The following is a 26,910-nucleotide window of genomic DNA, read 5'->3' as shown; positions in this document are numbered from 1 at the left end:
CCCTTTGGGGAAGAAATTGTTCCCAAGATCCAAAGTCAACCTCCCCTGACGCACCTTGAGGATGTTTCCTCTCGTCCCATCACTTGCTACTTGGGAGAAGAGACTCACGCCCTCCATGCTCCAAGCTCCTTTCAGGCAGTTCAGAGATCAGAAGGTCTCCCCTCAGCTCCTGTTCTCCAGCTGAACCCCCCAGGTCCCTCAGCCGCTCCCATCACACTTGTGCTCCAGCCCTTCCCCAGCTCCGTTCCCTTCTCTCAACTCGCTCCAGCACCTCAAGGACTTTCCTGCAGTGAGGGGCCCAGCCATAGAATAGAACCATAGAACCATGGTTGGTTGGAAGAGACTCACGATCACCGAGTTCAACACTGCAAGGGAAAATACACAGGTTCCTTGCTCACTCTTGGAAAACCAGAGCAATAAACTCTATCCCAGCATAAAATCACAGTGTAATGAAAGTACCTATCCTTGCGAAGTGAGGGGGGCAAAAAGAGCTGGGTTGGTCCCACCATCCCACACCAGGAGAACATCGTGTCTGCAGCAGCCCAGGGCAGGGGCACAGCCAAGGAGCAGCAAACAATCAGGCTCCTGCAAAGGGCACCGTCCCACACGTTTGTCCTGATGGAAACCCACCCAACCACGCTGCCTCGTGACCATAAAAATCACACAGACACACCATACCCAAAGAAAAATGGCTGTAGAAAAGCTCTTGGCTCAGTAGCAGAAAAAATATTTAAAGGCTAAACACATTTTTTGCATCTATAAAAGATGCTTCATTCATTAAAAAATATTGCACCATCTTCACAGTGCAACAGATACACAGGTTTCTTTTAAAGGAAAACTCTCCTTTTCAAAACCCAGTATTTTATTTAGTGATGAGTTTCTTTTTCCCCACACAAACCAGCACAAACAGTTCATTTGGCAACAGCAAGGCCCAAACAACAGTATGTTCCTGCAGAGACAATCGCACTGGCTTCCCTCTCCGCTGCCACTTCTGTTGCCTTTTCAAACTATTCTCACATTGTCAAGGACTAATTCAGATTTTAAGTCCCGATTTCGCCATTTCAGCACTTCAGCAAGCGGGTGGAGAACCAAGTGCTACCCAGCTCCCTGCTTTAGACCTCCTCTCATATCCCTCAGCCCCTGCAGCTCTTTCTTCAGGTGCTTCACAGCCTGCAGAATATCCTTACGTTGGGGATCGTCCTCTGCTTTCTGGGCGTACAGAAGGAAATGTTTCACCGTTTCGGAGAGCAACACTTCGGGATCCACATCCACCCGCTGGAGACGCAACATCCTCTCGCAGGCGATGGCGTAGTTTTTGTGCCAGTTCACCGGGTGATTTGGATACGAGTTGACAATTTCTTTGTATGACTATTGAAGGGACAAGAAAATAAAAGAGACAGTTAATTGAACGAAGGGACAAACAGCCCTTAACAGTGCTTCAAAACCACCCGTAAAGGAACAGATGCTATTTAGATGTCCAAGCCCAGACTTGGAGCATTTCTGTAACTCATTGCGTGTTTGCAATGTGATGCGCAATAGTGGGGATCAGAAATCCAAGGGGGGGGTGAAAAGTTTCCCTTCCCACAGCAGCTGTTTGCTTAGAAACGTTACAGATGATGGTGATAACCCCACCGCACATTATGTGCTTCCCCGGGAATGGTGTTACAACACACTGGGGGAAAAGATATATATATATATATATATTTAACTGCTGCACCTGGGAAGACTTTTACTCAATATTTCACAGAATCCCAGGATGTCAGGGGTTGGAAGGGCCCTGGAAAGCTCATCCAGCGCAATCCCCCCATGGAGCAGGAACACCCAGCTGAGGTTCCACAGGAAGGTGTCCAGGCGGGTTTGAATGGCTGCAGCCTGGGCCAGGCTCTGCCACCCTCACCAGGAACAAGTTTCTTCTCACATTTAAGTGGAACCTTTTGTGTTCCAGCTTAAACCCATTACCCCTTGTCCTACCATTGTTTGCCACCAAGAAGAGCCTGGCTCCATCCTCCTGACACTCACCCTTTCCACATTGATCCCCAGGAATGAGTCCCCCCTCAGTCTCCTCTCCTCCAGCTCCAGAGCCCCAGCTCCCTCAGCCTTTCCTCACACGGGAGATGCTCCACTCCCTTCAGCATCTTGGTGGCTGCGCTGGACTCTCTCCAGCAGTTCCCTGTCCTTCTGGAACTGAGGGGCCACAACTGGACACAAGATTCCAGGTGTGGTCTCCCCAGGGCAGAGCAGAGGGGCAGGAGAACCTCTCTGACCTACTGACCACCCCCTTCTAACCCACCCCAGGTACCATTGGCCTTCCTGGCCACAAGGGCCCAGTGCTGGCTCATGGTCACCCTGCTGTCCCCAGGACCCCCAGGTCCCTTTCCCCTACACTGCTCTCAGGAGATCAGGATGTATTCCATAGGACTTAAACAGTCTGTTGACTCGAGTGGGAATATTTATAAGCTCAATAGCACGTAGGTACCCGAGAACTTTGCAGAACAGCAAAAATCACAGCAAAAAGGGCAAGAGTTGCAAGGAAACTATTTGTTTACTCTTTGTTGCAATATAAAACTCTCTGCTGACACACTCTGATTGTTTTGTATGTCTCTCAGCATCTCAGGCCATCCAGTATTTCCAGAGATACCTACAGCAGCTTACGGGTGTTATTCTTCGTGGTGAAATGCTGCAGAATTAATTTGCAGTGAGAAGACTGTCGGATTTTAGACTTGCTGGCTCAGATGCGCGATTGTGCCAAGAAAGAGGGGACAAGGGCATAGAGGGGACTTCAGGACAAGCAATCTCTTGGCATGGGTTTGGAGCCCAGTACAGACAACATAATTATAGAAAAGCAGGGAGTCGACTGGTTGGCTTTTTGCATCCTCCGTGACTGCGAGGGCAAGTAGGAATGGATAAAATCCCTGAATTAATCTCTTTGAATCTGCTACGCTCCCAATTTGGATGAACGAAGGAGAATGCAGATTACAGGATTGCCAACCTATATGGGAACAACATATTTCTACAGAATCCAGAAATTCATAAAAATAAAAGATAAAACGGATGGACACTGCAGGGAGGGATCATTCATAATCAAAATATACGACTTACGGTATATGCAAAGGTGTAAAGTTGTGATTTGATTTCTGCAGTCACACTGGCAGTTTCTGCAAGTTCAAATATAAAGAAAGCTGTTTTCATCCTAGAAAACAAGGAAAACTTCCATATAATAACTGCTTAACATAACCAGCTCGCATCACATGGTTATACACATCTTCAACATGCCCATACAGCTTTTTAACTGTATGAGACAGTACACCAGTGATAACAATTTCTCTCCTAGATCTGTTTTCTCACCCTATGTCCAAACTACCCTCTTCTCCTTCAAGATACTGTGAGCTGAACCTTTTGTTGAACAAAGCCGCCACCTTCCTGAAGGATTTGCAGGAGGCCGTGCACCCTTCATCTCATTCTACCAAGCTTTTCCTTCCAAAGCTTGGCACATTTAGATCCAATAAGGTCGTGCAGCACCGAGCTGCCCGCTTTGCTGTGTATTTCCAGGCCAGTGAGTTGGCTTTGCCCACCGGCTGTTGGAAGGGAGCAAAGGAGCATCACCTGGCTTGCCACATCTCCTCGTTGGCGACGGCTTCCCAGGACGAGGGCTTGAAACTAAATGGGAATGAGAGTAATATTCCGCCGTCAGATCCATGTCACTGTGTTTCACCCATCACGCAATCAACCCTTCCAACCCCAGCAGGTACAGACCTCCCAGGCAGGAGAAAACCCATCATGAAGCCTATGGCTCTGACAGCAGGAATTCAGCTGATCCTCAGTCATTCCTAAAACTCCTCTCTCTCCATAGAAGGAGCCTCCGGTGTTTCAGGTGTTTCACAGTACCCTGGCTATCCTCGAAGTTAGAGCTGCTTCTTACCATCCATCCAGTTCAATCTACGGCATTTAAAGCTTTGGATGTCCCAAATCCTCAGTGTTTTTTGGCTCCCGACCAAGTTTTAAGATCAGAATTGGACCTGATATTTGACTAGAAACATTCTCTCTATTTTGAAAACTAATAAAAATACCACATTTGGATTTATTATACAGGGTGTTTCAAAAAGATGGACCCAATTGGCCAAGATAATGCTTTGAAGTTGGGTTCACCTTTTTGAAACACCCTGTATGTTCCAGAACACATAACATCACGATTACGGCTCATGTTTAATTTCTCTAACACCACAATGGATGTAGTTATGCTGCTGGCACAGGAATGATGAGCAGCAAGGAGCCAAGTCGCCTCTGCCCCGTACCTGCCGTAGTCTTCAGTCCAGTTATAGAGATTTCTCGTCAGACGAATCCACTCTCCTGGGTCAAACACAACGTTGGAAGGAACCAACTTTTCACATGTACCCCAGGGCCAGAGCGAATAGCTCCTTCTCCAGGTCGAGTCCCCTTCGTGAAGACCTATGCAGACAAACACTTCCTTACTGCCAAAAAGCAAACACAAAGAGCAACGGTGAAGCCATGGTAGAGACCCTGGGTCACCTCGCGAGCCTGAGCAAACCACCCACACCACACCACTGCAGCGGACAGGTCTTCAACAGCACATTTTCTGCGGCACAGACACCTGTTTGGAGCATTTCACATGGGAAAGGGCCTGTCTCCAGGTCAGTTTGCAAAGTGTCTCTCCCACTGCAAGCGAATACCCCACCTGGCATTGCACATTTGGTGCAGCCAGCACAGGAGAGACGTCCTCTCCACACCTGGAGCACTGCATCCAGCTCTGGGTCCTCAGCACAGGACACACATGGAGCTGCTGAAGAGGGGCCAGAGGAGCCACAGAAATGATCCGAGGCTGGAACAGCTCTGCTGGGAGGACAGGCTGAGAAAGCTGGGGTGTTAAGCTGCAGAAGAGAAGCTCCAGGGAGACCTTATTATGGCCTTTCGGACTTAAAAGTGGCCCATAAGAAAGATGAGGACAGACTTTTGAGCAGGGCCTGTTGTGACAGGACAAGCGGTGATGGTTTAAACTAAAGGAGGGAGATTCAGGCTGGACATGAGGAAGAAATTGTTGGCCCTGAGGGTGGTGAGAGCCTGGCCCAGGTTGGCCAGAGAGGTGGTGGATGAACCATCCCTGGAGACATCCCAGGCCAGGCTGGACGGGGCTCTGAGCAACCTGAGCTGGTGAAGATGTCCCTGCTCATGGCAGGGGGGGCACTGGGGGAGCTGGAATGGTCCCTCCAACCCAAACTGTTCTGTGATTCTATGTTGGACCTTGCAAAGGTGCCAGAAGCCACAGGAGAAGCACATTTCTTCCTGACAGCGCCTGGCCATGCTCTTCTGCCTCCCCATGCTCGCAAGCCTCACCCTGGCTGATCTAGAAGCAGCCGCTATTCTTATTCATGTATCTAATCCTTTCTCCACTCTTACTAAGCTATTTTTATATGATGATTATTCCTGGAATACATTCATTCTATGCTAATCAGTTACCCACAATGTTCACAAAGGAGATACAGCAGCAATTTGCTCTCCTACCATCATCATTTTGAGTACATGAGAATGTTCCTTTTTTTTTGTGATGAATTGTATCAACAACAACAAAAATAACCAGTAAATACCCTCTGCTGATCACCTTCTTATTTTTCCTTCCTAAAAACCAAACCAAACCTCAAAACAACAAGCAACATTATATCCAGATGGAATTACTTCTGCACAGATATTTGATTTAATTGCAAAAATAATCTCACCACCAGGGAGGAAGTCAGTGGAGGAAATTGGTCTTTTGGATGCAGTACCAAGCTGTTCCATAAACAATTTCAAGAGAAAAAGGTCGAAGATTTTAGGAAAGCTGTTACATATGAAAGAAATGCTTACTGTTTATTTACTTGGAGGAAACGATGGAGATTAAAAGCAAGTGTCCCATCGGGTAATACTCCTTCCATGGGATTCCACCGGTTCCCAGGAAAATAAACACCAGGTAAATGCTTTGCCAGCTTGGGTAAATACCATTCATAAGTCATCATCTATCGACAAAAATATTAGCATAATTAAAACAAGAATGAAAGATTTCATCCATTTTACATACAGAAGTGGTTTCTGCAGGAGGAACGACTCCATCTGCTTAGTGAAGGCAAAACTCTGAGAAAACACAAAATAGCTACAGGTAGTAAGAAACACAACAGGGCCTTGTTCTGCTTAAATATGAGGCACTGGGTTTTGGGTTTCCCAACAAGTCACAAACGCCTGTTGCAAAGCCAAGTGCAAGGACCGATGTGGCAGCAGAAGCGCAGGTGGCCCATTCTGTAAACGATTTTTCTTCTCCTGTTTCTCAGGAAAGAAATGAAAGAGTGTAACGACCACTCAGGGACCAGCAGCACCTCTGTTTCATTGTGAAAAATAGAGGTAGAAGTCTGCAAAACCACCTTTGGAGGACGAAGATAAGAGAAGGGATGCAAGGAATGAGTCTCAGCAAGGTAAAGCCCTTGGGAGAAATCCCAAAGCTGCATCACCCATGGGGCAGATGCTGACCTGCTGCCCTCCAGGAGGCTCCTAGGAGCCTTCTGCTGCCCCAACATCTGTATTTTGAGGCAATTGCAGAGAACAGCAGGGACAAAGCTTCATTAGCGAGGCAAACATCAGCCCTGAGCCACATCTGGATATCTGTCTGGATGTAGGACTTGGGCTTCCCCTTCTCTCCACCAACCACTCCAGGAGAGAAAGGAACAACTGAACTTTGGCTTCCTATTTTTAAATCTGCCTATTGGCTCTTCTAACACTACTTTTTGAGCTTACCTCCTGGTCCACTAAGGTGATATCTGGCCTCATTCCTTCGCAATAATGAAGGTAACGAAGAGCATTCCCAGGTAGGTCTCCTCTTAGCAAGATCACTGCACCCATCGGCACAGAGGACAGCAGGTTCCTTGCAAACTTATCAACAACGTAGTTGTTGCTCTGGTCACAAGCACTTAAGAGAACAGATAAAAAACAGTGTCTTAAAACGGATATTTGCATGGCTTTGTGTATCTTCAGAACAGGTTTATGCATTAGGCATCCACAGGTGAAGTCCACCCTGGTCAGATCTTGCATCATGTCCATTTGCAGATAAACCGAGATACAGAAATGAAGCATTTAGACTACAGCCCCCAGAAACCAGCACCAGAGACATGAGCCACTGCAGTTTTCCCAAAATACACACTGATTGCATGCCTTCACTTAAATTCTGGTGTTTGCTTGGACTAAAGCTAATGAGTTACTAGTTGGAGCTCAAGTGCCAGTACGATGCTTCTGTAAAGTATGTGAAATCCTTCCTATCCTTTTAGTGCCTTTAATTAAGTATTAAAAAGCCAAGTTTTCGTAGCATCAGGCAGAAGTAGATTTACATGTCCTGAGACTAGATCCTTTTTGTTACAGAGTTGTGTGAGCACACACTCCAGGTATGGACATTCCATGACATGGCTCAGGACGTGAGCTACGACTGGCGTCACCTATGGACCAGCCTTTGGGAAAAGATGTGTGTGAAGGACTGATTCCTGGGTATGAAATGACTCTTAGTTGGTCAACCTCCACCTGAACATCCCTACTATTACTCTGATTCCTACTCAAGCCACTGCAGAGTCTTTGCTGTGGTTTTGGGATAAGGAAGACCTGTGCTACAGATCTAACCCTTCAAAACTCGTGTCCAGGCCTGGGCTCCCCAGTTTAAGAAGGACAAGGAATTACTGGAGAGAGTCCATGGGAGGGACACAGAGATGCTGAGGGGTCTGGAGCATCTTTGTGATGAGGAGAGACTGAGAGAGCTGGGGCTGTTCAGTTGGAGAAGAGAAGCTGAGAGGGATCTGATCAATGGGATCAATATCTCAGGGTGGGTGTCAGAGGATGGACCAGACTGTTCAGTGGTGCCCAACGCCAGGGTGAGGGGCAACGGGCACAGACTGAAACACAGGATGCTCCATCTGAACATGAGCAGAAACTTCTTTGCTGGGAGGTGCCAGAGCCTGGCCCAGGCTGCCCAGAGCGGGTGTGGAGTCTCCTTCTCTGAGACATTCAAACCCACCTGGACACCTTCCTGTGCAATCATTAGGAGTTTACGCATCTACAGAGTTTTCTTCCCTCAACCTACAGGACACCCCATTTACAGCCTGCAGTTGGTGTTTGATTTTTAGGGAGATGAAACAAGGGAGTCCCACAGGCAGCGGCCACACAAACTTAGGTGGGATGTGAAAAGTGCCTTTCCCACTTCAACACAAGGACAAGAAACCCCAGGAGTAGCGTGGGGGGTTTATAGCAGCACCCCAACCTCACGGCACCCCGCAGCACCACGACATTGCACCAACACACATTCTCTGGTGTTGTTTTTACCTGTAATTTGCCCAAAGTTGAGAAGTGACGAGAGCGAGAGCAGGAATCCACTCCAACCACGGCAGCGCCCGGCTGCCCTGCAGCACGGCGCTTCCCAGTGAGACCAGTGCGGCCAGGCCCAGCCCCGCCAGCACGGCCACCACGGCGCTGCTCTGCAGCCAGAACCGCTCCACCTGCGAAAAACACCCCAGAAACCCCGTTTCTATTTCCCCAGCTATAAGGGAATACAATAAGTAGCTGTACTTTTGAACCTTACGCAGCTTCAAGGCAACCACCTGCTCCTGATTAGGTGGTTTTAAGGTTTGTTTCAAAAATGAATGCCCCAGAAGAATTTTTGGAGTGCAACTTACCACGCCCAGAAACAGAGGTTTTGTGATATCCAAATTTGCTCTCCAAGCAAAGAAAAGGGAATAAAGACAGAGCATTCCAGCGAAGAGCCAGATCACGGGTGATTTCTGCTGCTTTGTCCTATTAATGGAAAAAGAAAATAGGATTGTAGTGGCATAATGAAAAAGGAGACAAGTTATACGTGCTTGACAACCACTGTCTCTCTGCATATCTAAATGCATTTAATACAAGGAGCTGATGAGTCTTTCTTTACCTTTGCCATTTATGTAACTTCTGTTTTCAGAGCACAAAACCATCAGGATTTCTAGATATTTAAGCTTGCCATCTACAAGCCACAGCGTTACCAGAAGCAGGGCTATTTTGCTCTTAATTAATAGATGAGCACAGCCAATTGCTGGACTTCTTTGCAGCAGCAAGCAGAAGGCAAAGCGAGCTGCCCATGCAGCCGGTAAGAGAAGTGCACGTCGGAGCACATACTACAGAATCACAGAATCCCAGAATGTCAGGGATTGGAAGGGACCTGGAAAGCTCATCCAGTGCAATCCCCCCATGGAGCAGGAACACCCAGCTGAGGTTCCACAGGAAGGTGTCCAGGCGGGTTTGAATGGCTGCACAGAAGGAGACTCCACAACCTCCCTGGGCAGCCTGGGCCAGGCTCTGCCACCCTCACCAGGAACAAGTTTCTTCTCGTACTTAAATAGAATCTCTTGTGTTCCAGTTTGAACCCATTACCCCTTGTCCTATCACTGGTTGTCACCGAGAAGAGCCTGGCTCCATCCTCCTGACACTCCCCCTTTCCATATTGATCCCCATGAATGAGTCCCCCCTCAGTCTCCTCTTCTCCAGCTCCAGAGCCCCAACTCCCTCAGCCTTTCCTCACACGGGAGATGCTCCACTCCCTTAATCATCTTTGTTGCCCTACGCTGGACTCTCTCCAGCAGTTCCCTGTCCTTCTGGAACTGAGGGGCCCAGAACTGGACACGATATTCCAGGTGTGGTCTCAACTTGAGACCTCCTTGAACTTACGGCAGCGCTGTGCTCACACAGGCCACGAGTGCCAGGACGAGGACGGGAAGGGAGAGCTCCGACTTCATCTGTGCCAGCTGAAAACTGCGGAGAAATTAGTGCGTCATCCCCAAATCGCTGCCTGCACTCAATTAAAGTGTCAAGAGAAGCAGGGAGTAAGCACAACATAACATATTCCCATTTTGCTGGGAGGAAGGCTACTAGAAATGGGAACAAACTCAGTTTACACATCAGAATTCTGCACGAAAAATCACTGGGGAGGGGAATCCAGCATTTTTCTTTCAATGGGGCAGACAGACAGACATCCACGCTGTCCCTGTGCTGGACACACATGACCCCAGCTCTGGACCAAGGAGCCACTTTGGCCAAAATGAGAGCAGCAGCACCAGGTCTCTCTCCACTAAAAAGCACAGTCAGGATGTTACTCACACCAGCATCTCTCGCATACTGGATCCTGCCTCGGACTTGGCCTAGATTAGAAAGAAAGGAAAGCCATGTGAAACCCACACGCTGGTCACCGTATCACTGGGGCAAGGAAAAGCGTTTTTGTTTTCTGTTTGCAGGGCCCTGAGCACAAGAGGCTCCTTAAAACCCCCAAAGTCCCGTGGCCGCAGGGAACGGGAATGGCTTTAACAACAAAAAGACAGCAAACTCTACTCAAACCTTCATCACAAGATTTTTTCCATATTATTCCTTTACATTATGCCAGGCTTTACCACCTGGATAAGTATTTTTTCAAGGTGATATCAACCCATCACCCCACGATTTGAGCACATGATATGGTTTAGCTATGATCTCTGCTCTATCTGCATGGTGCAATTATTTTCTGGGACATTTTCCCCCCCAGTCCTACCGATTCCTGCTCTCTTTACCCTGATGGGGCAGCGCTGTATAGATACATGAAATCTTTTATTGCAGAGACTTGCAAACCAAGTCTGGGAAACAAGACATGGTCAGTGGAGGTGCAGAATTACCTTCATAGGTGGAAAGGTGGTGGCTACCAGATAAAAGATAAAGGGATCCAGGAGGTCTGGAAGGAATATTTAATCTCCATAAAAATGGAATAGCTAACTGCATTCAAGATTTAATCAAAAAATAGAAGTGTTAGAGGATGGAGAGTATGTCCATCCAGGCAGGGCTCTGGCATTAGCTCAACTGGCATCGGCACAAAACGCTTACATTTTTGCTGCATTTATTGCTCCTGCTTCAGACAAGTTCATCGTAAATGTGATTTGTGGTGCAGGATTACACGCAGTCCATCCTTAAGCCTCCTGAACATCTACTTGAATTCATCACATTTGATGGAGAAAGGAGTTAAGGGATTTGCATGCCTTGGTATTGCTCTGCCCAACCGAGTCTCATTCTCAGGAGACAGCTGGGAACAGGACAACAGGGGATATCTCAGAAGTCCTTCGGAGGGTGGATCTTGTCTCTGTAGGAGTTTTGGAAAGATTAAGCAGCAGCAGCAGGAATTATCAAGTCTTTTGCCTCACATCCCACAGCCAGCCGGCTCTAATGGAATGACAACGGTGCTTGCTGCATCACGTTGGCTGGATGCGGGGCCTTAATTTCATAGAATCATTTAGGTTGGAAAGGACCTTTAAGATCATTGAGTCCAACCATTAACCTAACACTGCCAAATCCACCACTACCCCATGTCCTGAGAACCTCACCTCCGTCTGTCCAACCCTCCAGAGATGGTGACTCCAGCACTGCCCTGGGCAGCCTGTTCCAATGCCCCACAGCCCTTTGGGGAAGAAATTGTTCTCCAGATCCAGCCTCAACCTCCCCTGGTACAACTTGAGGCCATTTCCTCTCATCCTATCGCTTGCTACTTGGGAGAAGAGACCAAGACCCCCTTCTCCACAACCTCCTTTCAGGCAGTTCAGAGATCAGAAGGTCTCCCCTCAGCTCCTGTTCTCCAGTTGAACCCCCCAGGTCCCTCAGCCGCTCCCATCACACTTGTGCTCCAGCCCTTTCCCCAGCTCCGTTCCCTTCTCTCAACTCGCTCCAGCACCTCAAAGGCTTTCTTGGTGTGAGGGGCCCAAAACTGCCCCCAGGGTTCGAGGTTTGGCCTCCCCAGTGCCCAGCACATGGGGATAATGACTGCCCTCAGCTTCAAGACCCCAAGGAATGACCCAATACATAAACCACACCTCTTTCTCTTTTCCCCCCAGTGGTGTGGTTTCTCTGCACTGAAATCTCCAGAGCAGAAGGACAGAGGGTGCTGGACACTTGCTTTCCTTGGGTGGCCAGAGCCAAACGCTGAAGTCAGGGCTGGAGGAAGCAGATGCAAACCCTGTGCTCTGAAAGCATCCTTGTGACACCCCCGTCCCTTGGTAAGGGCACAGACCTGGCAACAGCTCAAACCAGAGGGTTCTGGGACCCCTCCAACTCACCGTTCATTTAAATTCAGTATTAGTAATTATTAGGGGAATCTTTTTTAAAGGTCCAGCAATGAAAACTGTTTGCGACCTCTTTAAACAGCTGAGTTTACAATTAAAAAATTAAGACAATTATTTGCCTTAAATAAGAAAACCACAAAACTGGTGTGATAATCTCCCTCTAGCACAGTTTGCTCTTCAGGCTCTTACACACACGGGACACCCGTACAGCTTCCAGTGAATAACACAGCTCACCCCATAAAGGCAAAGCGAATTATTTCTTTGCTTTCCCAGCCTTGTGATCCATTCTCAGAAAACCTGACACATCAGAACGTCACAATCAGAAATACATTTTTAAGAAAGAAAACGTTTCCAATTTCTTCCCCTGCAAGACATTAATCATCACGAATAGAGAGGTTCTGGTATTGCATAAGTTAGAAGAAAGTCATTTAGAAAACGACCTTTATTTACCAGATTGAATGTCCCATATTCTTCCCTGAGAAAGTGGGTCAAAAATCCTTGAAAAGTCGTCTGGTCTCCCCATGTCCAACGGGCTCGATTGAGGTAGGATGAAGCCGGGAGATAGAGATAAGGCAGCAAACCAGCCAAGAAGCATAAACCCAACTTCAGCAAATGGCCTAGGGACAATTCCTGCACCAAAATATGTCATATTGCATAACAATGTTTATTTTAGTTTAATCACGCTGGAACTTCAAGAACAGATAAAGAAAAAAACATCAAATATATTTACACAGAGCTGATCTCTCAATTTATAGTAAGTCCCTACAAAATGTTATGTTAAACCTTACGATTTTGTGGATTACTAGGAAACTGCATCAAACTGATCTCCTTTGCATGGCAGGGTGAAATTTAAGTGAAGCAAATAATATTAGCTAGGACTCACGAGTATCATACTCATTGCATCTTTCACATTTAAATCATGGCATGACATGCATAGATGGCTGAAGCACTGCAAGGCTGAGATAACCCACTTTGCAGCGATTAAGAGTTGGCTGGTATTCCATCTGGCAAAAAAGAAATAAATAAAAATTAGGCTGCTCTAGTACAACTATGCACATCATCACCATCATCAGGAGTCAGTTTTGCCATTTACTTTATCGCGATTCCACTGGCTAAATTGGATAGGCCAACTTTTTGGGGTGGGATTTTCAAGAACTGCCTAAGGGGTCAGGAAGACAAGACTTTCAAAGGGACTTGTGTGCCTAACTCCTTTAAGTGCTTCGGAAAATCCCACCCTAGAATATTGCACGCTTGCTTTATCGTGAGCCACTGTCAATCAAAGCACTTCTCCAGCAGTTGGGGTTATGGGGAAGAGGCACCATTTGGAGCGATGATGTACGGAGCAGCAAAAGTAGCTTGGTGACAGTGGTGGCCACCCTTCCTTCAGGAGACAGCTTTTTACTTAAAAAGGTGCTTTTTTCCCATCAAATATCCCTCTTATGAGGTGGTTTTCTGCAGCAGGCACTACAGGAATACTAGTCAGAAATATTATAGTGGAACTCGATTGTCCTCACTGGAAATCAGAGATTGGAAGAATAAAAAAGCTCTGTTTGAAGAACACAAATACATTGCAGAAGTGCGTCTTCATCGTGTTAATGGAAATATAATATATTGCAAAAGTGCATCTTCACTGGGTTAATGGAAATATATAGTCAGAAAGGGGTTTGCTGGAGATGCTGAAGAGATTTTGGATCAAGCTTGTCTGAGTTGCGTCTTATCTCATGTTTTTGCTCTCAGCTTAGTTATACCCTGTGCCATTACTCAGAACCACAAATGATTTATCAAGTTGAGGGTGGAAAAATACAGGCAGGACAGGCCCAGCAGAAATCTGTCCAACTGTCACCTTCAGGGGGACAAGAGAGAGCTGGGGAGTAGACAGAGGTTTCTCAGGGCCACTCGCAAAGATATCAGAGCATCTGCATCATTGAGATGCGCAGCTGTTTTCAGGGCAAAGTAGACTTTCTACAACACATCTACATCCAGACCGATGCATTGACTCCCGGATCACCTACAGAAGACAGGAGCATTGCAGAGAGCCTGAACATCATCCAGAAACCTCATCCACATGCATGTGTATCGCCTTCACAAGCCAGGCATGTAGCAAGGTGTTTTCACCTTCTTACACAATGAGCAAGTTTAATAAAGAGGTGTAGAAGATGAGACATCTTGAGAATGGTATCTCAGGTAGGAGATGAAAGGGATATATTTGACCAGAACTGGGGCTTGCGGTTCCACCAAAAGTCAGCCTTAGAATCAAAGAATCACAGAATAGTTTGGGTTGAAGGGACCTCCCCAGCTCCCCCAGTGCCACCCCTGCCATGAGCAGGGACATCTTCACCAGCTCAGGTTGCTCAGAGCCCCATCCAGCCTGGCCTGGGATGTCTCCAGGGATGGTTCATCCACCACCTCTCTGGCCAACCTGGGCCAGGCTCTCACCACCCTCAGGGCCAACAATTTCTTCCTCATGTCCAGCCTGAATCTCCCTCCTTTAGTTTAAACCCATCACCCCTTGTCCTATCACAACAGGCCCTGCTCAAAAGTCTGTCCTCATCTTTCTTATCGGTCTCTTTTAAGTCTGGAAAGGCTGCAATAAGGTCTCCCTGGAGCTTCTCTTCTCCAGCTGAACACCCCAACTCTCTCAGCCTGTCCTCCCAGCAGAGCTGTTCCAGCCTCGGATCATTTCTGTGGCTCCTCTGGCCCCTCTCCAGCAGCTCCATGTGTGTCCTGTGCTGAGGGCTCCAGAGCTGGATGCAGTTCTTCCTTTAGTCTTCTCCAGCTGGCATGAGCCAGGTGGTCTTCACCTCAGAGCTTCTCTCTTGTAGGATTCACAAGTCCTGGCTGCACCGGAGCTGGAGGCCGCTGAGCCTGGCACATCCCAAGGAGATGCTGAAGAGGACATCCTTCTAGAGAGAAGCCTCTGCAACCTTCTACTTATCCCAGCTGCACCTCCAACTATCAACAGCAGTTGCAAGATGCTCTGCAATGAGCAGACACAGCTTTTGTTTGCTACCACCAGGGAATCAACATACAGGAATCCATCTCCAGATGAGCGGATGGCATGAGAAAGCCAGTGCCACCAGCCAGGAGAAGCAGTGCCCAGACCGCACGTGCCAGTGACTTCTCATCAACAGAGATTTAGCTGCTTTCCTGGTTGGTAGGTCATTGAAAATGCTCTTATTTCCTACACACTGAGCAGTTTTTAGCTCCAAGCATTGGTCTCATGGTTGTGTACAGAGTATTTGCTGGGGCAGGGGACGTGGCAGGTCACAGATTCCTGGTGTGAGCAAAGCCTCTACATCATCATCGGTGGCTCTGGTGTCACATTGATGGCCCATAACTTCAGCAGGTTATGACCGACTAGTTTAGACAAACCACCAGCTGTCCCTGTCTGTACATCAACATAAAAATGGCCTGAGAACTTGGGAAGAAGAATGATTCACAAAAACAGAGGTCAGCAAAATACGCACCGTCTTTCTGAAAAGCCGGCAGAGAACCCAAGGCACGATACAAGCGACATAAAGCACTATGGTGTGCTGATTGCACAGACTGAGCCCGCAGCAAAAGGCACCAAGTTTAGAGATCTGTAAGAGGAATAAAATAAAACAAAACAACAGAACACATCCGCAATTAACTCTTTTACAATTTGCAAAAACACCCAGAGACTAAAAGAGCTTCAGTGCGGCCCACGGCATGCAGAAGAAAGGCAATTACATTGGTGAGCACCGTCCAATTGTAACACAGGTAACACAGGCTATTTTTGATTATTTACAGCCGGATTTCACTTGTTTAACAGAAAATGTTATTTAAGAAGCATCCAGTGCAACGGCTATGTCCCCATGCATACAGAGACCATCTATAGCACCATCACATCATCACGATGAGACAGGGTCCAAATCCTGAACCCTTGTAGCACAGGGGAGACTGTTGAGCAGTTAACCCCAAATGATTCGAAGTTTTCCAAAGCCATACCCTAAAATAATGCCATCGTGTACAGAGACCTCATTTTATATAACAAGAATGATTTTCTTCCTCTTTTTCAGGCACAGAGGGCTAAAGTCAGGGCTACACAAACTTCCTAAGCAAGGGAATTAAATGCAATATCCCTCGTTAGTCTAAACGCTCATTTTCAAGCATCTTTGAAAGAGTTTTCTGATAAAGCAGGTAATGTATGCAGACTATGCAGCCCAGTGCTGGGTATTTCTGGTACTCACTGAGAATTATTCACAGGTTTGCTAATGGTACCGTGGCCGTCCCTGGCTGATGCTAAGGAAAGCCTCTTGTTATCTCACACTGCTCTGTCCCAACACCACCAGACCAGTGACGAGTCCTCTTCGTTCACTGGGGCAGGACAAGGCTAAAAGAGCAGCTACATATTTAAACTTCTCAATTTGCCTCCTCTTCCTCCATCACTGGCCACTTACACCCTGAAGTCAAGCCCCGTGGCAGCTCCCCAGTGGGCAAAAAGCCACCTGAGTCCCACAGACATTGTTGGGACAGGAGCCGACAACCCATTGTCACCTTCATGGCCAGCCCCAAGGAGGAGAGCACACCCAGATATCATCAGAGCATGGTCCCCTGCTTATTTCAGTCCTCTGTGAGATGCAAACACTTGCCTTGGCATAGTGATGGGATCACCCGGTAATTTTCAATTGACTGTCCAGGATTCCAAGTTCATGGAATCATAGAATGGTTTGGGTTGGAAGTGACCTTCAAAGGCCATCTAGTCCAACCCCAACCCCTTGTCATGGAAACACCTGCCATAACATCAGAAAAACCTTTGTGGGCTTCAGAGCAGGACTCAGAACAACCTCTGAGTCTGCAGGACTCAGAACAACCTCAGTAATTTTTCGAGTGTATTGATGAACTCCAAACACAGCCCTGAAGATGTCTGCATGACCATCTGATTTATGAAAAGAGCTGTGAGCTTGCTGTTGGCAGCCTCGCTGCTTCAAGGCGTGGGATGCCAGACGCCCAAAAAGCACCGAAACAAGCTCCTTAACTGCTGCTGAAAAATCTCATCTGAAAATCCCATAGGACAATGGGCATGTGGAACATGGGAGCAGGTCGGAAAATGCCCAACTCCATCTTCGTGCAGTTCAGGTTGGAGGGATCTTGGGACAGGACTCATCAGAGAAGAAAAAAATCCAATAGTGAAACAAGGTCTCTATAACCACTGATAAAACATGTTATTTGAGAACTTGTGAAGCTGAGTAAACTACCACTGCAGACTCCTGAAATTCTAGCCTAGCCCGACAAAAATCCTTTTATTCGCACAATTTACAGGAGTCACAGCAGGCAAGTCTGTGACAGGAGGAGAGATCAGATGTTCAGGCAAATAGGAGTACAAAGAACAAGACTGCCAAGCAAAAATATCATTTGGCTGCCTAGTCTGTTTATAAAGTAGACAATATAGCATGAAATTTAAAGTCTCTGTATTTAAAAATGCCATTATTTTAGGGGCACGTTTAATTTCAAAAGAAGAATTGATTGCAAATTTGGTTGTTTCCGTTTTTCAGTAGAAATCTGGGTTTCTGACTCTACGTTTCCTGTAAAATATATCTATTTACCCCAAGGAAAAATATCAGTTCCAAAACCAAACGCTTGAACACCCACAGCCTACTTTGAGTCTTTGATGCAGGAAACCGAACTTTGCACCGGAACATTTAAATAAAAATGCTTTTGCTTTTCCTGTTTCCACCCTGTGTGTATGAAACAACCAAACCTCAGACCCATCCAACAGGTCCCAACTCAACCCTCCAGCAAAGCAGACAAGTTTTTCAATATTTGGCACTTTAGAACATCCAGGCAGGTCAGGGATGGACACCACCCAGCACAGGTGCTGAACCAAGTCCCAAAATTCGGTCTTCTGCGTTTAAACAAAACTAAAGCAGCACTAAATGAACAGGAAATCAAACAGACGTGATAACTAATTGAAAAAAAAAACCTAACGAACTATTCACTTTGCTTGAGATGTTTTACCTTTGATCTCTCTTTTGCAGTGGATGCCTCCTCAAAATGCGCGGTGAGAGCCATCAGCAGCCCCACAAACAGATTGTTTAAGCTGAAAACCTCCGCCGCGATGGACCACTGCCATGTTAGACGAGAAAATGAAAACACCCCCGCAGCAAGGATTCCTCCAGCATATGAGCCAGAAAGCCTGCAAACACAGATAACATGAAATCTTCTTTTCCAACAAAAAAAGCCTACTTTATTGTCCTCCTTTTTTTTTTTTAAACATACTGTAGCAGCAGAAATGATGACTGCCACCCAGCACCCTGCCAAAACATTATATGGTTAATATCTTCCTAATAATTTCTTGGCGCTGAATTGCAATTAGGAAGAGCAGGCGTTAGCCAGCCCGTCTATTTGCCAGTCACCCAACACCGAAGCGTCGGCTTCTTCTCGTGAGCGCCATGAAAGCTTCCAGGATTGAATTTCGGTCCAGAAACCCTCGGTGAGCGATGGCCCAGCGGGTCGCGGTACCCAAGCCAGAGAGTCACGGCTCTAATGGGATGCTCTCCCTCGGAGGAGATGCCAGCAAGGGTGCAGCCTTGAATTCATCGAGGCGCTGAACAAAAAGTGGATTAGAGCTATTTGTGATGGACAGCATTAGCAGAGCTTTCCCAGAGGGGAGGCTGGAGCGTCTCAGGGGTGGGTGAGGGTTGTGGTGCCCATTGTCCTGGAAGGGAGAGGCAAATGGGTGTCAGTCCACAAGGTGGGATTTAGCCCAGGAAACCTCTTTTTCTGCAATAGCGGCTCTTCCCACCCAGTCATAGAATCATAGAAAGTCCTGAGTTGGAAGGGACCCACAAGGATCATTGAGTCCAACTCCTGTTGCATCGGGGGAAGCTCCGGCTCTGCCTGTTTGGAAGGTCTCCCCTTTGGGAAGTTACCCTGAAAAGATGCCATGTAGGGCACTAAAACTTGCTCAATCACACCTTATCCAAAGAGAGAAATAGCTGCGACTATGGTCAATACTCCTCTCCTGAAATTCACCATCTACCTGTGAAAATAAGCCAGGCTCTAAGACAAATCATGTATTTTTCTCATCCCATAGCAGGTACATGCACTTCTAGTTTCTTAGCTTAACGTTTCCAACTTTTAAAGAAACAACTTCGTAAATCCCTTTAAAATTCTAGCAGGTAAATAAGGTAAAATAATGATAATAAACTAGCCAACTTCTTCATCAAGCTACTCATGTAATTTGCTCCTAAATATTGGCCATATCCTCTAGCACAGCCAAAGTCCCCAGGTGGATTGTTCTGCCCATCAGGGAACAGAGAGTGGACAACCACATAGGAATTGCTTATTGGATTCCTCAGGTAATTCTGAGATAAATAGAGACCAAAGAAACAAAGCCTACAGCCCCTATGAACAGAGCTGAAGGAGCTGCTGGCACAGCACTCTCTGACAAGGGCTCCTCTCTTTGGTGGGACTTTCTTTCCACCTTCCCAAAACAACTTCAAGTACACTGAAAGGCCAACCTGTTCCTGTAGATGTCAAAGGAGGAATTGTGCAGTCAGAACGGGGCTTTTTAATCCATTAAAAATGGGAAGCAGGGCTCACGGGGAGGAAAGGAGTGGGATGAGCACTGGAATCAGAGCCTGGCCCAGGCTGCCCAGAGCGGGTGTGGAGTCTTCTTCTCTGAGACATTCAAACCCGCCTGGACCCACCTGTGTGATCTGCTCTGGGACCCTGCGTGAGCAGGGGTTGGACTGGGGGATCTACAGAGGTCCCTTCAAACCCAACCGTTCTGTAATTCTTTGAGGACTCGGGAAGATCAGGTCTCTTCTCCTGCTCCTACCACTGACATCCTGGGTGGACTGGGACAAGCCAGTTCTCTGCTGCTGCCCCAGGTATCTGCAAAATAGGATTAATGATTTTTATCTCCTTTGTAAAGTATTTTGAGATCTGCATCTGCAGCAGGTAGCTGGAGGACTAGAATTAAGGCAGTTTAGTTAACATTAGGGAAAAAGAAAGCGACTCTCAGGTGTCCGAGGCCAGAGTGAGACAAGCTCAGGGTAACAGAGCTTCAGCATCAAGATTGTAGGAAGGGGTCTTGAAAAATGAACAGAAGGGGGAAAAAACTCCTGAAAATTCCCAACTGACATGAGGTGGGACTGTTTCAGGCTAAACCTCTGTCTGAAAAGCGCTCTATAAGCTTTTGAAGAAAGGTGGAACTGTAGGAAATCAGGCAAAGTCCTAGTATCTCCTTCCCCATGAGGGTGCTGAGGTACTGGAACAGCACAAACTTTTAAAGAAACAACTTCATAAATCCCTTTAAAAGTCTAGCAGGTAAATAAGGTAAAAAAAAAAAAGTTAAAACAACCTCCCAAAACCTTCATATGAAAAGCAGCATTTTAGGTAAATGTCCCAATCATTTACCAATTTTCCTTGTCTTTCCCAGAAAAGACTCAAGCGTATCATTAGAGTTCAAATGAGATGAAAGAAATGCCGTCTTCTTGATAAACAGCCTCACACCTGCGATTCAGGTTTTATGAAATAAGGCTTAAGCAAAAGCTACTCAACCCAATGCTAAAGAGTTACTCCAGCTGTGTGGGACAGGGGACACCTCCGCAAACCATGCAGCACAGGGTCAGGATCCAGCGCTGAGCATGGTCCACATGTTGGTTTGTCAACAGAGCCAGAGTCGTCTTTAGTTTCCCATGGAATCCATGGGAAAGCAAGGCTGCTACAATGACTTTGTGAGAGCAGGTTGCGTGCATGGAGCATGAAGCTCCAATAAGTGGTTGGATGGAGCTCTGAGCAACCTGAGTTGGTGAAGATGTCCCTGCTCATGGTACGGGTCGGACTGGATGAGCTTGGAAGGTCCCTTCCAACCCAAAGTGTTCTGTGATTTTAAATATCCTAGATGCTAAAAAGAAGTCTCACATTCTTGAAGAACATCAAGACAGTCACCTTGGGTAATGCAAGCTGCAGACTGAAAGTTTTTCCAGATTCTGTTACCAGCAATGGAAAAATGATGGATTTATAAGTTTGCTGATTCAGAAGGGAACACTCTGGGAAGTGCAAGGAATGAGGCCAGATATCTCCAGATGAGGATGAAGACCACCCAGCAGAAGAAAAAACACATCCAGCAAGTCTACCCAATGCAAACAGCTCATGGTGCAAAGTAGCACCAACCAGCAGGACATGCAGAAATGAATCCCATGCAACTATGTCAGCGTGATGCTGGGATCAAATTAAATCAACCCTGCCTCATGGCTGGGCTAACACGGTTATTCTGCTCATTTTGAAGGATGTCCATGCACCACTGCACGCTGCCATCTGGCAACCTATTGGAGTTCTCCAGCATGGTGCGACACTGCGTTGAGTCTCTCTTCCCTTAGCACCGAGATGGCCCCCAAGCCCACATACTGTCCAAGGAGGTGACAAAGCAGCTCAGGCACAGACACCACAGGTCAGCCACCTACTGCACTTAGGACCAAAGAACAATTTCAAGGTGGGAAAGATACTGGTGGGTGTTTAGTCAGGTAGGGCAGAAAGAGATTGAAGAATGGAAAAGGCACAAAAATGTGACTAAAATAGACTGAATAAAACAAAACTGAAAGAGCAAAGGGATGGGACAGAGCTCTGGACTCAAGGTCAAGAAGCTTGAAGCCAAGAAAGAGGATGAAGATTTGCAAAGGAAGACAGTGCAATCTGCAGCTGAAGATGCTGTTGGTGACAACACATTGCATATGGAAGCAGGACATTAGGAAGTTGGAAGATAATGGCTGCTTTAATTACAGGCACAGACAGCATTTTTGTGGTTAAGATAGAGTATGTTGTAGAAGAAGGTTAACGCAAGGGCTAAAGGAGACTTCCCATAATGGCAGCAAAACCTCAACAACTCAAGTATCAATGTCAAGATGGAGAGGGAACAAAGCCAAGAAACCTTTTTTTTTTGTGTGGAAGGTAAGAAGGGGTTTTCTCATGGTACACAGACACATGTCTCCCCAAAATCAAACACCAGGTCTGCAAATAATTCCTGCAGTGAAGCCTTGCTGGACAAGAAGCAAGCACACAGCCTCCCGTCCCTGCCACCCTGGAGATGTACACTCTTCCACCTACACTGGTTGGAGGCTTGCAGGCGCACTATGGTCAGGAGAAGGAAACAGCTGGTTTTTTTTCTGAAAACACCTTTTAGTTTCTCCTTTTAACAGCACATCAGGGCTCCAGAGTAGAGAGCTGCAGAAATTTACCCTCACATGACTTAGATTCACGCTTCTTTTTCAAATACAGTTGAGGTGCTACCAAAAACATGGCAATGACCCATGACAGCTGGATCCTTTACTGGCCTCACATAAAAGCAACATCTAAGAGGGTTTTCTCCACTGCTTCCAAATCCAGCACATTTCCCCCAGTCTTTGGAACCAGTATGAGAAAGAACAGATGACTGGAACAAGAGGATCAATGGGTTACCAACAATGAAGCTACAGCAATGGTAATAACCATCCAGTGTCCATCTGTGAAAACGGTGTAGGCATCAAGTTACTTTGCAGTGATTCCCTCAAGAAGAGAAGCTTTACAAAGAGCAAAAGGTGCGCAAAACCCCGCTATAAGGTTCTCTACCATGGAGGGGGGATCCTGGGCTTGGGCTACGTAGGGACCATCTCTTGGAGAAGAAGGCTGGGTCACCTAGAAGAAAGCATTCATAGTAGGAACACCCGTCCTCGGAGCAGCCTTGGCACACAGAAATCAGCTCATGAAAGAAGAAAAGTGATCTGGGGGTACTAATTGACGGGAAGCTCAACATGAGCCAACAGCGTGCCCAGGTGGCCAAGAAGGCCAATGGTATCATGTCCTGTACCAAAAATAGCGCGGTCAGCAGGACAAGGGAAGCGATCCTTCCCCTGTACTCTGCATTGGGGAGGCCACACCTGGAGTATTGTGTTCAGTTCTGGGCACCTCAGGTCAGGAAAGAGATGGAAGTGCTGGAGCGGGTCCAGAGAAGAGCAACAAGACTGGGGAAGGGACTTGAACACAAGACCTATGGGGAGAGGCTGAGGGAGCTGGGCTTGTTCAGTCTGGAGAAGAGGAGGCTTAGAGGTGAGCTCAGCACTCTCTAGAACGACCTGAAGGGCAGTTCTAGCCAGGGGGATTGGGCTCTTCTCCCAGGCAGTCAGCAATAGGACAAGGGGGCATGGGCTTCAACTCTGCCAGGGGAAATTGAGGCTGGAGATGAGAAAGCAATTCTGTGCAGAGAGAGTGGTCAGCATTGGAATGGCTGCCCAGGGAGGTGCTGGACTCACCGGCCCTGGAGGGTTTGAAACTGAGATTGGACATGGCACTTAGTGCCATGATCTGGTCAATGGACTGGAGTTGGACCAAGGGTTGGACTGGATGAGCTCTGAGGGCTTTTCCAACCCAGTCCATGTTGTGATTTCCAGTCAATGCAACACTGGGAAAGTCTTCATAGCTTTTCCCAGTAGTATCACAGCTCTACCACCACCCGGCCCACTTCAAGAAGGACTGAAGAAGAGAGTTCAAATAAAATCTACTTTCTAGGCTTATTTATCTTACGTGGAGGAACAGTTTGTATTTCTGATTTTGCAAAATAACCCATGTGGGGCAAGACCTGCCCAAAGCACATGGAGCACCTTACAAAAAACAAACAAGCGGGAAGAAGGTCCCTTCCTATCGCTCAACCAACTGCAACCTTCTGAACATGGGTAGAAATTTCCATCATCTGAAAATGCACTCGGAAGGGACGGAAACAGTCAGCAAAGGAGAGGTCACACAGTCCTTTGTGAGAAATATTTTCCCATGGCATCCCTAAACATAAAAGGAAAAGACTTAAGAAAAACATTAGTTATTACTTTGTTATCCTTTCTAGGCATCCGAGCGAAAGAATGTGTGGCCGGCCCTCAGCTCCAGGGATGCAGGCAATAGAAACTCGCTTTAATAAGGAATATTTTAGCTGTAGGTTTTTACCAAGAGTTTGCAGTAACAATCAGGAAAACTGGACTTAGGTATTTTAGTCTGGTTTTGCAATTACAGTTTTTAGCTTCCCATTTGTTGACAATCATTAAAGTGTCAGTTTGCTATCTAAAATTTAGCCTCTTCTCTAATTTGGGTAAAACTGTTGGCCAAGAGCACAGGTTACATCTATACACATTTAACAAAGAACTTGATTGGCATTTTTACTTTTTATTTAGAAAATAATGGCAGGCATTTTATATTTAATAATTTGCAAAAACTTTGAAATGACTGTTATAAAGCCATATGTGGAGGGGAATTGGAATTGATTAAATTGTTTTCATTAAACGCAATCTTCAGCACACTGGATTCATAAAGAAGAAAAGTAAGATAATCAGAACGCTTTCTATTTGAAGCTGATGTATTAAACACTGGAAATACCGATCTGCACCTACTGAAATAAGCTGATTATTTCTGCCTCCTGTTCCCTCCAAAACTTTACAGGTAATGGATCTCAGCCTCACATCTTTTTCTTTTCTTATATTTTTTGGCTCAGTGGAATAAGATAAAACTCTCCCACCTTTTAAACTCTCCACTAATAAACTGGTTATTATTATTATTATTATTAATTATTAATTATCATTATTATTTTAATGTCAGTCTCTCCCTGCACCTGCAGATGACGACCCCAAAGTCAGCAGCACATCACCAGCATCTTCTGCCTCTGCACTTCTGACTTCACAGTAGCAAAGATACATCCCTTCAATGTATTTTTATTTCACAGTATAACAGACCAGTACATGAAATATTAAACATTTCAAATTGAAATTAAGAGGTTGCATTTGCTTAAGTTCTAAAAAAAACACACTTTTTTGGATGTAGGCTTAAAAAGAAGGAAGACTGAACAACCAGGCTTTCCACAGATATATTCTAAGCGTGCAGGTGCAGTGGTGCAGAAATAGAAGAACTATTTAAAAAGAAAACACAGATAAAAATCCAAACACGAGTTTAGGACCTAAGTAATAATAATCATCCCAAAACCCCCCAGTCCCTCTGGGTTCGCCTGCCTCTTACTCACAAACACTCCATGGACAAAAGGCGGCTTCTCTTGCTCTCAGCGCTAAGAGCCGGCGCAGGTACTACAGGGAATAGCAAACCAGATTTTATTCTTCCTCAAGGACCTGGAGCTGAATAAGCCACTTAAGCCCTGCCTAAAGCTTCTGCTCCCGGCGCTGGAGAAGGAGGTAGGAGAGTGCGGCTTGGCTTCCCCATCCCGGCTGAGTCTTCATGGCCGCAAGGAGAGGATAGAAAGGATGCAAACAGGCAGGACCACCACATAGAAATCCCCCCAAAAAACAAAGCGGGTACTTTGGTTATAAGCGACTGCCGTTATTCGCATCAAATGGGGCTTTAGAATCAGGCAACTTTAGTGTTCCTGTGATGTCTTGGGGCGGGGGTGAGCAGGCAGCATCCTCAGCACCCACCACGTGTATGGAGTGCCACTTCTTCTCGACAAGACCCTCACACCCAGCTAGGAGCTGCCACCACTTATTTACCCTTTTTAAAAAATTCTTGTATTGAAACACCTTAAGTTGAAGAGGGGATGCTCCAGCCTGGATAAGGAGAATTGAGCTAGTGAGGACTTTGGTTAAGTGGAGCTGGTCACAGAATCCCAGAATGTCAGGAGTTGGAAGGGACCTGGAAAGCTCATCCAGTGCAATCCCCCCATGGAGCAGGAACACCCAGCTGAGGTTCCACAGGAAGGTGTCCAGGCGGGTTTGAATGGCTGCACAGAAGGAGACTCCACAACCTCCCTGGGCAGCCTGGGCCAGGCTCTGCCACCCTCACCAGGAAGGTTTCTTCTCATATTTAAGTGGAACCTCTTGTGTTTCAGTTTGAATCCATTACCCCTTGTCCTACCATTGGTTGTCACTGAGAAGAGCCTGGCTCCATCCTCCTGACACTCCCCCTTTCCATATTGATCCCCATGAATGAGTCCCCCCTCAGTCTCCTCTCCTCCAGCTCCAGAGCCCCAGCTCCCTCAGCCTTTCCTCACACGGGAGATGCTCCACTCCCTTCAGCATCTTGGTGGCTGCGCTGGACTCTCTCCAGCAGTTCCCTGTCCTTCTGGAACTGAGGGGCCACAGCTGGACACAATATTCCAGGTGGTCTTTGCACCCTCTTGCAAATGTCCTTCTGGACTAGATGTGTTCAGTAAGAACACCACCCCTCTAGGACAATATTGAGTTTCTGCCTGTCCCTTTGGTAAATACGGGCCCATGAACGTCACCAGCACGTGCAAGAGGCACCTTGCATGTCACCCCTCATGTCCTGGAGCCACAAAGCCCACCTTAGAACCACCTTGGGTCCTCCAGCTGGGAGGATCAAGCCGCCTCTGCCATGAGGTGCCCCAGGATTGTGGCAAGAACCTTGGTGGGTCTGGACATCAGGGATGGGAAGAGTCCATGTACAGGGATTGAGGAACAGGGAGCATTTCCTTGAAATGTTCAAGGCCAGGCTGGACAGGGCTCTGAGCAACCTGATCTGGGTGAAGATGTCCCTGCCCATGGCAAGGGGTTGGACTGGATGATCCTTAAGGTCCCTTCCAACCCAAACCATTCCTATCATCATTCTTCCATCATCAGCATCATCATCATCATCATTCTCCCATCCCTGGAGACATCCCAGGCCAGGCTGGACGGGGCTCTGAGCAACCTGAGCTGGTGAAGATGTCCCTGCTCAGGGCAGGGGTGGCACTGGATGATCCTTAAGGTCCCTTCCAACCCAAACCATTCCATGATCGTACACCTTCCAGCCCCCAAACCTCACACAGCCCCAGACATCCAGCAGATCCCACTTGCAGCAGCCC

The 26,910-nt window shown here is 46.9% G+C and overlaps 1 protein-coding gene across 1 annotated transcript in view; it reads right to left on the bottom strand.

Annotated features, from left to right (window-relative positions):
- Positions 1-844: 844 nt before the first annotated feature.
- The window catches only part of TMEM260 (transmembrane protein 260), a 37,746-nt gene continuing 11,680 nt past the window's right edge, over positions 845-26,910 (bottom strand). The window contains exons 4-16 of the mRNA XM_065839195.2: positions 18,099-18,276; positions 15,587-15,700; positions 12,570-12,749; positions 10,144-10,184; positions 9,715-9,798; positions 8,691-8,808; positions 8,341-8,513; positions 6,775-6,946; positions 5,857-6,005; positions 4,293-4,469; positions 3,604-3,657; positions 3,100-3,190; positions 845-1,368 (exon numbers count right to left, since the gene is read on the bottom strand). Of these exons, the coding sequence (XP_065695267.1) occupies positions 1,096-1,368; positions 3,100-3,190; positions 3,604-3,657; positions 4,293-4,469; positions 5,857-6,005; positions 6,775-6,946; positions 8,341-8,513; positions 8,691-8,808; positions 9,715-9,798; positions 10,144-10,184; positions 12,570-12,749; positions 15,587-15,700; positions 18,099-18,276 (1,804 nt within the window). The 3' untranslated portion in view covers positions 845-1,095. The remainder of the gene's footprint in view (positions 1,369-3,099; positions 3,191-3,603; positions 3,658-4,292; positions 4,470-5,856; positions 6,006-6,774; positions 6,947-8,340; positions 8,514-8,690; positions 8,809-9,714; positions 9,799-10,143; positions 10,185-12,569; positions 12,750-15,586; positions 15,701-18,098; positions 18,277-26,910) is intronic.

This window comes from Patagioenas fasciata, chromosome 5, assembly GCF_037038585.1.
Source record: "Patagioenas fasciata isolate bPatFas1 chromosome 5, bPatFas1.hap1, whole genome shotgun sequence".
In the NCBI taxonomy this organism is placed as follows: Eukaryota; Metazoa; Chordata; class Aves; order Columbiformes; family Columbidae; genus Patagioenas; species Patagioenas fasciata.
The sequence above is the reverse complement of the archived record's forward strand: the minus strand, read 5'-3'. Positions and strand labels throughout refer to the sequence as shown.